This window comes from Chelonoidis abingdonii, chromosome 1 (genome assembly GCF_003597395.2).
Source record: "Chelonoidis abingdonii isolate Lonesome George chromosome 1, CheloAbing_2.0, whole genome shotgun sequence".
Taxonomy (NCBI): Eukaryota; Metazoa; Chordata; order Testudines; family Testudinidae; genus Chelonoidis; species Chelonoidis abingdonii.
Genome location: NC_133769.1, coordinates 293,761,270 through 293,776,521, shown reverse-complemented (window position 1 = coordinate 293,776,521; position 15,252 = coordinate 293,761,270). Strand labels below are relative to the sequence as shown.

At 45.9% G+C, this 15,252-nt stretch overlaps 1 protein-coding gene across 3 annotated transcripts in view; it reads left to right on the top strand.

The window, feature by feature from the left end:
* The window catches only part of PIBF1 (progesterone immunomodulatory binding factor 1), a 198,878-nt gene that overhangs the window by 144,577 nt on the left and 39,049 nt on the right, over positions 1–15,252 (top strand). For all 3 annotated transcript variants that reach the window (XM_075061550.1, XM_075061551.1, XM_075061552.1), the window contains one exon: positions 7,515–7,645. In XM_075061550.1, the coding sequence (XP_074917651.1) occupies positions 7,515–7,645 (131 nt within the window). The remainder of the gene's footprint in view (positions 1–7,514; positions 7,646–15,252) is intronic.

Sequence of the window (15,252 nt, the reverse complement as noted above, 5' to 3'; positions counted from 1 at the left end):
GCATGGTACCACCTACACCAAAGTGAGCGCAATATATGCGTCCCGTCCGTCGAAAGGTATATACCTTATTACACCCTCTCCTTGCCTTGGCGCTCCTTTGTTGACCGATTGACCACCAGGCCAAACAAACCCTCGCCAAATCGAGGAGCAGCGCATGATTGTGGCAGAAAATCTAGTCTGCGGAGCCCCCACCAGGTGGCGAACACGAGCCCTCCTGAGTAATACATGGTAGACCACCTGAGGGCAGAGGCAAATTCGAGAGCTTGTCCCACGATCACGCCAAGGAAGTTCCACTCGTCCTGGAAAGAAAAAGTGCAAGACCTCCCTCCAGGCTTACTGGACCCGCGACTGTGCCGCTAGAACTCTCGCCCGGGGTCGCTGAGCCCATATCGTGGCTGCAAGCGTCAGTCTACCACCGGAGCTGCATAGACAATTAAGACCTACCCTTTGACGCAGGTCTTGTTCCCCAGAAGACAACCCTCGCTCCAAAGTCTGAAGAACAATTGCCTGATCATCGTTCGTTGAAGCTCCACATCACCGCAAGACCAGAGACGCCTCCGACCCCAACAACCAGCGACCCTATCCCACCTCGCGAGACAGGAACTTCCCAGGAGGGAAAGGCCGACCTCTCATAGACGCATCTGGCCCTCAAGGGGTAAAACCCGTTCCACCAAAACACGCGGATCCCCCCCGAACAAATCTTTTGAAAGGTCGCCTGAAGCAACTGTAACAATTTCCTACCGGACCCATCATTCGCCAAACCGCCTCTCGCATTCTCCCTGTGTGTCCCAGCTAAACATCGCCGCTGGGTCCTCAACAACTGAAATGTGCACGTCTCAGTTGTTCGACCCCCTTACCACCTCCCTCCCCTCCCTTTTTCAGGGACCCCTCTCACGACAAACTGCTCCTGCACGAATTTCAGGCCCTTGCTTGGGACCTAGAGGAGTTTCAGAGCTATAAGAGGCAGAGATCTATTCCAATAACTTCCTAAATCCCAAGGCGAAAGGGTCTCTGGCCCACCGGACTGCGAACTCTGAAACACGTCATCAAGAAGACAAAGTCACATGGTGTCCCTGGAAATCATTTCCTTCCTGTACCAGGAGAGTTGTAACGCTCTCTCGACCATAGGAACATATTCCATATCCGATTTACCCACCGCACAGAAGTTTCTCCTCAGGTAAAATCGTCATCACTACCAATTTGCGTTCCTTCCTTCAGCCTCCTCGGCCCTCGTATTTACTAAGGTAATAGCGGTAGTCCGCCGCCCACCTCCATCGCGCAAATCAAAGTTCCCATATCTCGACGACCGCTGATTGAGACTCTGACGCTCATGTTACCAGCTCATTAAATATCATCAAAGACTTCTCACATCTAGGTCTGATCATCATCTAAGACAAATCCATTCTAAATTCCTACCCAGAATAGAACATAGGCCGATGCGGACCCACTCTGCAACAGCCCAGGCCCCACAATAGGTTCCAATCTATAATCTCCTCATTCAGGGACTACAGCCTTCCCAACAATCTCCGCAACTGCCTCACTCTACTACGTCACATGGCTGCGTGCACTTCGTACAAGCACCAAGACTACCCATGTGCCCCTCAACCTGGCTGCCTCGGCTACCGCCCTATGCAGATGCAGAACAATGATAATCACGATCCCGCACACTGCTGGCCCTTCAGCTGGTGCTGATCCCTCCCTTGTGTGCCGGTCGACTTTCCATCCGCCGCAGCCCTCGTTCTCTAACAACAACCTCCTCCTGATGGGCGCAACACCACTGGGCACTTCGACCCAAGCCCGTTGTCCTTGACAGGAACTGAAGCTCCATACAATGTCCGCGAACTGAAGAAACCGACTGCTGCAAGCCTTCCGTCAACAGCAGGGCCGTTGTGGATTTTCACGTACAACACAACGCCATGTAACATAAACAACCAAGGAGGGACACGATCGTCCCCCTTTGCCAAGAAGCAATTCGCTGGGGACTTTTGTATAGCCCAGTCGAGACAGGTAGCTCCTTTCCCCGGGTCCAAACACTCCCACAACTCGTCTGAGCCCGGTCCTCCGGCCCTACATGGTTCCATCCGTCCAGACATCCTTCTTTCTGTTTTCCGAAGTGGCTTCCCCAGCTAGAACCCTTTGCCTCCAAGGAAAACAGAAGTGCCATGTCTGCTCCCTACAGTGTCAACTCCCTGGGCTCTCTTGGACCGTTCCATTCCCTGAAAAGGGGGTCTATCTATGCCTTCCACCCTCTTTATCCACAAGTCCCGCTCAATCTCCACAGGGTCCAGTACAGGCTGATCCTAATCGCTCACGGCCGAGGCAGCACTGTACAACACTGCTGCCGACCTGTCCCTAGCGGCTCCATACACACACCGCCGATCTTAAACGCAGCAGACTTCGGCCAAAAGGCCTTCACCACCGGACCTTCGGTCCCTGCACCTAACAGCGTGGCTACTGTCTGTTTAAACCCACATCTGAGCGCCGCTGCTCTAGCCAGGTCCAACAAGGTCCTCTTGGGAGCAGAAACCTTCCATTGCGGGCGATCATATCTCGCCAAGTGGAAAGCGGTTTCTCAATTGGTGTACAGAGCGTTCTTGTTGCCTGAATGGCTGGTTTCGTTCCTGTGGTTCTTGGACTATTTTTGTGCTTCTCAAGGAGCAAGGCCTAGCACTCTCGTCAAAAAGGGTGCATCTAGCCGCAATCTCCAACTTCCTCCATCCGAGAGTCGGGCAGTTCCACCTTTCTCACCGATAGTTCAAAGATTCCTTACGGGATTGGATGAGACTATCTGGCTCCCCGGTTAAGCCTCCCTTCCCCTTCCTGGGATCTCAGCCTTGTGCTGTTAGCTCATGGCCCCTCCCTTCGAGCCATTAGCCACTTGCTTCGTGCTTTCTACCTGTCCTGGAAGACGGCCTTCCGATTCGCTATTCACCTCGCTAAACAATAAAAATAAAACACGAAAATAAGAATGGGTTTTCTGAGTTCGTGCTTCTGGTGCTAGACCCCCCATAACACTTTATCTTTGTTTCACCAAGATAAAGGTGCACGACGTTACGAAGGCCATCAAAGACGGACCAGCTTTCCTCCCCAACGGTGGTCTTGGCCGTTCAATATTAACACAAGACATTTATTCTACCCGGTCTTCTTCCAGAACGCCGGCATGCATCGTGCAGGGACCAGCAGCTACAGCAGCCCGGGGGGGGGGGGGGGTTTTTGTTTTTTTTTTTTTTTGGAATTGTCCGCCGGTCCTCGCCGTTTACATCCCAGAGGACTAAATCCTTCAAGACCTCGCCCAGCTATTTATAGCGTGGCGGAGCGTATGAAAGGTATGCCTATTTCATTCCCAGAGGCTCTCATCATGGGTGACGTCCTGTATTCGGACGTGCTAGACTTGGCTCACGTCCCACAATTTTGGCCACCTAAACCGCCCAGTACCGGGCCTTCAAGCCTCGTCCACCGCTTTCCCCCTGGCCACGTTCCCAAATCCAGGAGTATGGCTGGCAGCTTACCTGGTCGTCCTGTGCATAACCTTTACATCTCACTCGACGCGCTGGTTGAACGCATCGCGAGACGATGCCGCTTTGCTCAGCAATTCTTACATTCCGCAACGTCTCGCTCCGTCTCCCACCGCCTACGGTAGGCTTGGGAATAACCTACTGGAATCGGATATGAGCAAGCACTCGAAGAAGAAAAGACGGTTACTCACCTTTGTAACTGTTGTTCTGCCGAGATGTTTGCTCACCTATCTCGGGGCTGGAAGAAGCTGTAGCCGCTACTGACTCCAGGGCTCTGCCTGTCGCTAACGGCGGGCCGGCAGGGGTATATATCCGGTGCCATAGCGGCGCCACTCCAGGGGGCACCCTGCCGGCCCACCAAGTGTTGCTAGGGTAAAAGTCTCTAACGAATGTGCACGCAGCGCGCACTCACCTACTGGAATGGATATGAGCAACACATCTCGAAGAACAAAAGTTACAAAGGTGAGTAACCATCTTTTCAATGTAATGGATCATATAAAATTGTACTGTTGCACTTAAGTTATATTTGAGTATTATTTTTGTTGCATTTTTCTGTTACATCGCAATCATTATTAAAGTAGGTACGCTTTTTTAGTATATGGATAAGTCTAAAGATAAAACCATAACAGCGCTGTTTGCCTTTCAAAGGTGAAGAATGGCAGGCTAATGTAAATGGGATCATTTTTTTCTTAGCATTATTACAATATATATTTTTCATAATACCATATTGCTAAAATAACTTATTGCTGACTGACACTTTTTACTTATGTATTTTCATGTATATTAGGAAGCACAGCTACAGCATTTAAAGATAACTGAAGGGAAAAACAATTGGAAGCTTGTTTGACTTTGTGGGAGATAAAATGGAAACGTATGTAGCAATAAATGATAACTTTGAACAGATTTGAGGCTTAACAATGGTAGGTTTAAAATATGCAGCAATTACCTGAAACATTGGCTAAATTAATAAATTACAAAAATATCTAAAATATCATCTGGAGTACATAAAAGCTGTTGCGCAGTCAAACAAAATCAGATGATATTTTGAATGTGTGCTAATTTTAGTAAATGTGAGAAGAGAGTAGTATGTTATTACAACTTGATTTTAATATTAGGAATTTGATTTAACATTCAGAAGCTATGAAGAAATTTTAAAAAAGTTTGAGGGATAATTTGTTTTACACTTCTGTCAAAAACTATAAAAGTTAATACAGTAAACCAAAGAATAGCAGCAAGGATAAACAGTAAACAGGGAAACCACAAAGGATCTGAAAAGGGAAGGACTAATAGGAATACAACCGAAAGATAAAACCATAGATTAAGGGCCAAAAATGAGTTAAGATCAAATGATATAGTCTATATCTCAGAAATGAAATACTTTTCACTTGTGTCTGTGGCAGTAAATTAAAACAATTCCCTTAAAATTAATGAGCCAGATCTTGACCCATGATATGGTCCCTTTGCATTGCTCCTGCAGCATACAAGGGCTACACAGGTGTGTTAAATGAGCATTCCCTCTGTGTGTGAGACTCTATCTTCCATAGAATAACTGTGTTAGTTAGGAGATGTGACAGAAGTTAGAGGTGGCAACGGCCGGTGAATACTCTGCTCTAACAATCTCCATTTGGCATAATGCTTCCTACACCTGGACGGGGACTAGTAGGAGTTGGGTAGTAGATTAACTTTAATGGGAGTGGTGGGTACTTATGACCTCTGACAATCAGGCTTCTAATTCAGCTGACTAGATATGGATTTAGGTTTTTACCTTTAGACTTAAAAATTTAGGCCTTTCATCTTTCTAACAATATCTTATAATGGGGAATTTGAAGGCTGTACTTGACATCGTACATGTGAAAAAAATGAAATGAATTTTCTACATTGGAAGCTGGTACATAGAGGTTGAAAGAAAGACTAGTCACACAGAAAAAAGTTGGTAAATGCAATATTTTTACATTTGAAAGAAGTGTGGGAATGCACTTCAGTTAATGTTTGAATGCCACTTTGAAAATGTAAAACACTGTATAAATAGCTGTGTTATTTTAGCAAATCAGTTTCATAAGATGGCAAAAGGAAAACATACTTGTAAGTGATCACCCTGTAATAAATCCATTCTTAGTGTCTCTTGCTCCAAGTTATATGTCTTTAGAAATTAATTTAAAATTTATCACCCTTTAAAATTAACCTGCAAAGGATTTACTTTTTGTCTTTATTCACAAAAGTGTAATCAGAAATGAAAAGTCACTTAATGGATTCTTTGCACATTTAAGAGATGTTAAGACTTATAAGCCTGTCTGCTCTGGCAAATTTAGGACCTGCAATTTACCACCAGTACAGCTCAAAACCATTGCCACCTCCTGTCATCTGCTCCATTGGTGAATTATGGGTCCCTCATTTGCCAAAGCAAATTGAGACACAAGCGGCTTGTCTTAATTAAAATACGTATCATGTCTAAACATGATAGTGGAGAGTTATCTGACAGTACTGGCTATGAATGGCCAGTCAGAGTAAACCAGGGCATGATATGTCCTGTATCATATTAATGTTCAAACATGATTCAATTGTCTAGTGAAGGCAAGGCGATATTATGGGGTAGGAAACTCTGATAACTACAGTATTATTGGAGACTTTTCTAGTACTGAACGCGATTTTTCCTATAGTATTGATTGTAGTGCTTTTCCAAGTAGACTATATGAATTAACCTCCATTTTACTACTATATTGTGATTATAAATCATGGCTATAGGTGAACTATTGCAGTATAATAATGATCCAGTCGTATAACCAGCTATTGGACCATATTAATAAAAAAAGACAATTCATGTAGGTATATGGTACAAAAGCTTTATTGTAATGATATACCTTCAATAAATTGTATTGAAAGCCTGCAGATGGGCTTTTCTCCCATCATTTTCTTCTTCAGAAGTCTTAAAATGTTTGAATATTACGGGATTCAGAAATTTAGTGAGTAATTAATATTTAGAATGAAAGACTGTTCATCAATTATAGTTTCTAATTTAGCATGTTAGTTACAAACAGAAAATCTGTTTGATGTAATATACACTACAATTTATTAAACTAAACTAGAAAAATTAACTTTGTGAAACAGGGATTTTGTTTTTATAAAATGTATTAACTATAAAGAAGAAAACCAGAAGATGTAGGTGTTAGCATTTCGTGGACTAACCTGAAATGCAACCATGGGAAAAATATAGATGGACTGATGTGTGATTCTTGAATACTTCCCTATGCTAATTTTCCACTTGAGACACACCTACCACCAACAGCTTGCTTGGAATTTTTGACTAATTGTGTGTGACATGATTTATTATATTATTTATTTGTATTGAGGTAGCATCTTGAAGCCCTAATCAAGAATTATGTCATTGTGCTAGGTGCTGTACACATGCATTTAATAAAAAGCATTACTCATCCCAAAAAGTTTTGCAATCTTAGAAGATAAGAAAAGCACAACAGATGGATAAAACAAATGGGGAGGGAAGAGAGGAGTCATCAATATAAATATGATAGTTGAAGCCATGTTTGCAGATAAGATCACCCAAAGATGGGGCTTAGAGAGAGAAAAGGAAAGGAAAAAAGATAGAGCTCTTGAGGACCCCACCAAATGAAACTGAATACAGACAATGGAGCCATGAACGCCAGGGCAGACAAGTGCTCAAGAAGAGGAATGTGTCAGTGGTGTCGAAGACAGCCAAGATATTTAGGAAGATGAAGTGGAGAAAAGACCCTGAGATTTGAACAGTAGGAGGCCATTAAAAATTCTGTTGACAACACTTTCAGTGGAGTATAGAGTTCAGAAGCCAGATTCAAATGGATCTAGAATCGAATTAGAGGAGAGGAGCAGTTGTAGATGAAAGGGAATTGGCACCATGGTTTGAGGGGGTTGCATGTTTTTACTGTCAGATTATCCCTTTTCTATGATCATAATGTGTTGTACTACTTCATCATTTTTAAATAAATACATTTTTTTTCTTTTTGTCAGCTTCACAGAGCCAATTCTTTGTTGAGTCAAGTACAACAGCCATACAAGTACCTCATTGAGTCTGTACAACAGAGAGATTCTCAGATACATTTACAGAAAGAACATATTACACAACTTGAGAAAGATGTCAGGTAAATACTAAAACATTTTGTGTATATCATTTTTATATTTATCTGCATCCCAACTTAGAAAATAGTATTAGTGTCATAACATTTGAGATTTTGCCACTGCATTGCTTTCTAAATCAGTGTTATATGCTGCAGTTATCAAATCCAGGTTTTCCCGCAGTCTCATAGAGCTGGAGAGAGGCAATAGGGAAAGAGTTGGATTTAAAGAGGAGTTTGGAGTTGGGGAGAGATGGTGGGAAGAAGAGGAAGGGCATGGGAGCAGAGAGGAACAAACCAGACTTCATATGGAATCAGGGAGGTAGTTTGTAGCCAGAGAGAGATTGTTATGGAGCTGTCCTTTGAGCTGGGAGAGGTACAATCTGAGGCATAAATAAAAGACAAGTCCCAGAATTCATTTCTGAAGCAAAGTTAAAACGTTAACTATTCAGTAGTTATATAGTAACTACTTAAGAGATGCATACATTCACACCACTGTGAAACAACCACTGTCAATAAAAGTCTTCGCCTTCAGACTACACAGCACTGGGAGTACAGAACTGGTACATGGCTTTAGTGGCAGCATACCACCTTACATGTCAGGGAATGAATATGTATCCACACATGGATAGTTGTTTGATTTGGAGGAATCTCTGGAAAGAAAGTACAGTTGAGTGGAATGCACGTCTATAACCACTTGAAGAGGAACCATCTGTTTCAAACTCTAGATGTGCAGATAAACTGGAGAGGAAACCTTCCCAGATATCCCCAGTGAAAGGTGATATCCCACATCTTTCATTGGGGATATCTTTGACTCAATAGAAGTCAATATTTTCCTTCCAGAGGAAAGATTTTTTTTTGACATTTTCCCAAGCCCTTCATGAAACAGAAACCTCAAAAATGAATGTGCTTTTTTCTCATACAGATGACAAGCCTCGTGGCCTCTTTCACATATGTGACATTTATGCACAAATGTGGATGAAACCATTAAAATCTGGGTGTGACTGCATGCACAGCATGACTGCATTTTTGACTGTTATCCTGAAAGTCCAAAAGTCTCTCAAGTGGTGGATATAAAAGGGCAATTTACTTAAGGGAGTCCTTTTCAGTCTGCATCTCTATCACCAGTAGTTATCCCAGATGCCTCCAATCTTGGTTGAGGAGCTCATTTCTGAGAGCAGACAGTTCGTGGTCACTGAAACATGGGAAAGCCAAATGCCATATAAACATTAGAGCCTACCTAATAGCTTGTGTCCCATGAAAATCTCTTTTGGCTCAACACGAACCACATAGAGTAAGTGCTTACAGACAACATAACAGCACTGTTGTACCTCAACAAGCAGGAATGATGCTCACTCCCAGTCAGTCTGACATAGACAGGAAGCCTGGAAAAACTGATTTTTTGATCCTGCATGGTTTTATCTGTAAAATGGAAATAATATTTACCTAATTAAATGATCAAATTTTGGCTAAAAGCTTTTCCCATGTCTCAGACATTTGTAGTGATTACCAGTGAAATAATTAATATTGACATTTAAATTATAATAACTAGACTTCAGGCTTAATAACCCATTGGAATGATTGGGAAAGAAATTATACTCTTCTTAGAGTTTTTGAGTCAGATTATTGACCCTCCCCCCCATTATGTCTACTTTGCACAACTCTAACTGCAAAGCAGACCTTAAGGATGAAGGCTCATCATTGGCATTTCAACATCACCAATGGTTATTTTGCAGTCTGGAAACAAAGTCTCTGCTTGCAGCTTTCAGAACAGACCTATGTTCCTAAAGATGCCCGCGTCATGCACCTTTCCCGACCCATTATCCACCAGTGCTTGCAACGCCATTGAGAAGTACCCCTTTCAGTTTATGTACTCTTTCACAAGGTGATCTGGTGCCAAGATAGGGATTTGTGTTCCAGCTATTGCCCCACCACAGTTAGGGAACTCCATCACGGCAAAACCATCCACTATTTCCTGCATGTTCCCCAGAGTCACTACCCTTCCTAGCAGAAGTCTGTTGATGGCTCTGCAAATTTGGATCACAACAGATCCCAGGGTAGATTTACTCACTCCAAATTGATGCTCCATTGACTGGTAGCAGTCTGGCATTGCAAGCTTCCACAAACAAATCGCCACTCACTTCTCCACTGTCACCACGGCTCTCATTTTAATATTGCTGCACACCATGGCTGGGGAAAACTCTTCACACAGTTCCTGGAAAGTGGCCGTATACATTTCAAAAGTTCTTCAGCCACTGCTTGTCATCCCATAGATGCATAACGGTGTGGTCTCACCAGTCAGTGCTTGTTTCCTGGGCCCAGAAACAGCGCCCAGCCATGTCAAGGTGATGTGTGACTGTTGCCAGCAACTGCAAATTGCTCAGCTGTATGTCTTCCAGGAGGGCTGTTTGCATGCCATCACATTTTTCCGCACGGCACCATGGCTACCATATCCACTGTTTCCTTGGACACTCAGATCTTCTTTGTTCCACTCCTGAGAGATGTTTTGACCAGACCGGGCCAGAGAGGGGGACTCAGATGATACTTCCACTGGTCTTGGCTAAATCCCAGTCACCACTTGGAATGTGAAACTTCCACTCACCCACTCCCCATGTGTCCTTTTTCCTTACCCAACTTATTTCTTTTCTTTCCTGTCTCTCTACTTTTGCCTTTTGTGTAATAAGAGTCTTGCATAGCCAGCTAAGACTGTATATTTTGCAACGCTTCAGTGAGCCTGTGACCAGAGAGGCAACTAAAGGCAATGTCCTAAACAGCCTAATGCTGGTACAAGTTTGCCAGGTCTCAGAGTGGCTGGGCCTGTGTTTTTCCAGCAGTGAGGTTGCAAGTGAAAGTCAACACCAGAGACAGGAGCTGCAATTTCTTTCTTTACTGTCCTTTTCTCTCTCCTTTTGTGTGTATATTTCTCAGTTTCCCCTCCTCCCCCCCCCTTAGCAAATGGGATTGGATTTAACAACAGCAATAACAACAGCTCCAGCCCATCTCAGCTAACTTCTTTTATTTTCCCCAAAAAGGAGCATTATTACCATCTTTAATACAATCTAAGTGACTGTCAAACAATGGTTCTTCTTCGAGTGCTTGTTCATGTCCATTCCAGTCAGGTGTATGCGTGCTGCGTGCACACCAGCCGGAAGATTTTTCCCTTAGCAGCATCCGTAGGGTCGGCCTGGACAGCTCCTGGAGTAGCGCCTTCATGGCGCCCAATATAGGGTCCTGCTGCCCCCTCACTCCCTCAGTTCCTTTTTACCGCCAATGACGGCTAGCTGGAACAACTGTCGCTGTTGCATTGCAAGTGCTTTTGGCAGTGTCCACTTCAGTCTTCATTGTTAAATAGCTGTAAATAGTTTGTTAGTTATTAGTCATGGTCAGTTGTTGTGATTCTTGGGGGTTCCCCCCCCCACAACGTTTTCCCTGGCTCTGGGGTAGGCCCCGATCCCCAGGCTTCAAACTCTGTGAGGACTGTGGCAAGTTTGTGCCGAAGAGTGACCCGCACTCTGCTTGTCTATGGTGCCTTGGGGAGAGCCACCAAAAGGACAAGTGCAGGATCTGCAAGGGATTTTGCCCTAAGACCCTTAAAGATTGGGATCAAAGGTTCAAGATTCTGATAACGGAAACAGCACTCTGACCACAATCCGACCTGGGCTTTGCAGAACCCATGCCGAGCACTTGTCAGTCCGCAATGCCCCAGCACCAAGGAAGGACCCTAAGGACTCACGGTACTGCCACGGCTCCGCCCATAAGAAACCCTCTCCTGTCTGGCACCGTTCTCAGTCCCTGGTGCCACAGAGAAGAAAAGGCCAGATAGGGGTCGCTCTCCCGCTGTAAAGACCAGGGGACCTGCAGCATCGAACACATTTCGAGCCAGGCCACCTTGTCTCTCCAGCCTTTCGGAGTCTTGTTGACTCCTGGCCTGTCTGGAGCTCAGTTCACTCCAAACCCTCAATGGTCCCTGGACCTCCAAGGTGATCATCTCCCACACCCCTCGACGTAGAGGAGAGACAAGTCGCCAGTGACTGCGTGGCCCCAGTTTCAATCAAGGGGCAAACCCAGTGATGATGGTGCGCCGATCCCCATCTCCGGCACACCTCTCCCCAGCACGGACCACCCACGCAGGGGAGCCACACCAGTTCCCAATCTCTTGGCACCGCTCTCCGACAGCCCAGAGTACCACTCCTCCGTGGTACTCCTGCTCGGAGTTGGAGGCAGAGTGCTATCACTCCAATAGAATCAGGAGCAGGAGGTCCAGATCCCGCCATGACCACCAACCCTACTCAGCACCATGGGCTCCACAGTAGCAGCCTTCGATACAGTGACCGTTTTGGACACCCTGGGCATATCATCAGAGCCAGGGACAGATCCAGGGCCTAAGGCCCAGGTCGGCATCAGTGTTCTTGGCAACCTTTGTCCCCCAACAGACGCCACCAACCGCCGTTGTCCCGTACAGCTCCACGGCACCAACCCTCCCATCAACGGCACCTCTGGTGGCTGCAGCATCAGTACCACCAGCATAGACTTGAGCGATACGTACTTTCACATAGTGATAATCCCACCTCACAGAAGATATCTCGGGTTTGTTGTGAACAGCAGCCACTGTCAGTTTACTGTTTTTCGATTTGGCCTGTCAGCAGCACCTTGGGTGTTCACCAAGTGCATGGCAGTCATGTCGGTGTTCCTGCACAAGCGGCAGGTAGAGGTGTTCCCGTATCTCAACAACTGGCTGATCAAAGGCCACTCCAGATCTCAAGTGGAAGCACAGGTCAGCTTCATTAGAAGGACGTTTGACAAACTGGGTCTCCTTCTAAATGAGGTCACATCAATACTGTCCCCAGGGCAGAGAATAGAGTTCATGGAGGCAGTGCTAGACTCAACTCAAGCCAGGGCATACCTCCCAGAAGTCAGATTTTGGTCACTGGGCAACATCATACGGGGTCTCAGGCAGTTCCACACCACTACAGCAAGGAATTGCCTGAAGCTTCTGGGGCACATGGCCACTTTTACCTATGTAGTACAGCACACCAGACTCAGGCTTTGCCCACTCCAGTCATGGTTAGCGTCAATATATCGACCAGCTCGGGATGCTTTGGACAGCGTCATAACCCTGCCTTGCTTGAAACTAGACTCCCTCCTGTGGTCACTCGACCCACAGGTAGTTTGTGCAAAGGTCCCCTTCACCAGCCCCCAGCCATCCCTCTCATTAGTGACAGATGCATCAGATCTGGGATGCGGTGCACATTTGGGAGACATCAGGACACAAGGCCTCTTGTCTCAGGCAGAGCTCACTCTGCATATCAGTGTCAGAGAACTGAGAGCGGTGCTTCTGGTGTGCAGGCTTTTGGAGTCCATATATCAGGGAGAAGTATATCAGTCTTCATGGACAACACCTTGGCAATGTTTTATATCGACAAACAGGAATGCATGTTTCTCTCCCCTGTGCTGGGAAGCCCTCATGCCTTGGGACTTGTGTAGAGCACTCAATACACCAGCAGGCATCAATACATCCCTGGGATACAGAACGAGCTGGCAGACAGTCTCAGCAGGTCTTTTCATGGCCATGAGTGGTCTCTGTGGACAGACATAGGGAACTCAATCTTCCAGCACTGCGGCTTTCCCCAAATAGACATTTGCCACATGCCACAACAGGAAGTGTCACCTATTCTGTTCCTTCCTGAGTCACAACCCAGGATCCATAGCAGATATGTTCCTATTTCCGTGGGGAGGCCGCCTCCTATACGCGTTCCTGCTAGTTTCTCTTGTTCACAAGATGCTCCTCAAGATCCGCAGGGACCTAGTGTAACAATGCGAGCTTTGGAGGGACACTACGGAGAGTATCAATTCAGGACAAATTGCTAAGAGCAGGGCAGAATCGGCCCAAGACTGGGGGTCCTTCTCTACTAAGGCATACTAAACCAGCCAAAAAGAGAGGATTTCGGTTTTACCCCACTAGCTAACCAGAAGTCATACAAGCAATTCCGTCAGACACTCCAGTTTCCCAGTATCACCACCAGCACCACTCCTTATGGGGATGAATGGTTATTAAAATCAATACCCCAGTAAAAGAAAAAAAATGGTTCTCTCAATCCCAAAGGACCAACCCCAGACCCAGGTCAATATACAAGTCCGATCTTACCCACAAATCACTTGCCAGTCCTTTAGAACCTGAAATCTAAAGGTTTATTCATAAAAAGAGAGAAGTATAGATGAGAGTTAAAATTGGTTAAATGGACTCAAATACGTACAACAATTGCAAAGTTCTTAGTTCAGGCTTGTTTAAGGCTTGATGAGATTACTGCTGATTTAAATCAATCAAGTCTCTGGAGTACAAACATCCCAGCTTGGATGGGTCGTTCAGTCCTTTGTTCAGAGCTTTGTCCACACTGAGCCCTAGTGATATTGATCGCTCCAGCCTGGCCACACCAACACTGGTACACGTCGCTTCTAGAAATGTCCATGGCAACTCTGGTCACCCCACCACTCGTCTGGGACCTAATCACACAGGATCACAGCTGCCTCCAACATCTGAATTCGAGTCGCTCCATCTCACAGCATGGCAGCTCTATGGCTGAATGCTATGGCTGAATGCTGTGATCCTGCTCTGATCAAGTCAGACAAGCCCTCCACAAGGGAGACATACCTGGCCAAGTAGATCTGGTCAGAGCAGCATCATCAGTCTCCGATGCTTGCCTTGGTGCAATTTATACTGGACTATCTCCTCCATCTTAAGCAACAGGCACTGTCCATGTCGTCAATAAGAGTTCACTTGGTAGTCATCTCCACCTTCCATCCAGGCGCAGGGGGCTACTCAGTCTTCGCAAAGCCAATGGTTAGCCATTTCCTTAAAGGTCTCAACAGACTATACCCACAAGTACGACAGCGTATCCCAGCTTGGGACCTCAATCTAGTCCTTTCCAGACTTACGGGACCACCATTTGAACCACTGGTGACGTGCTCCCTGCTTTCTCTCTCTTACATGGTGGTGTTTCTGGTGACAATAACTTCAGCTGGGAGAGTATCGGAGGTCAGGGCCCTTACAGCAGAGCCTCCTTACACGGTATTCCATAAGGACAATGTTCAGCTCAGATCTCACCTGGCCTTTCTCCCAAAGGTCATCTCCCAGTTTCACGTCAACCAGGACATCTTCCTCCCAGTGTTCTATCCTAAGCCGCATTCCAGTGGAAGGGAGCAGAGGCTTCACTCATTGGACGTCCGCAGAGCGCTAGCCTTCTACATCGAGAGGTCGAAGCTGTTCTGAAAGTCCATCCAGTTATTCGTGGTGGTGGCTGATAGAGTGAAAGACCTTCCTATGTCATCGCAGCATATCTTATCATGGATCACGTCATACATTCGGGAGTGCTACACTTGGTGAAGGTGCCCGCTCCACCGATCACTGTGCACTCCACCAGGGCTCAGGCCACCTCAGCAGCATTCCTGGCACAGGTCTCCACACAGGAATTCTGCAGGGCAGCAATGTGGTTCTGTATACATACATTCACCAGGCACTGTGCGATCACTCAGCAGGGCAAAGACGATGTGGCCTTCGGACGAACTGTGCTCCAGTCAGTGGATGACTCTGACTCCACCTCCTGAACTTTGGCTTGTGAGTCACCTGATTGGAATGG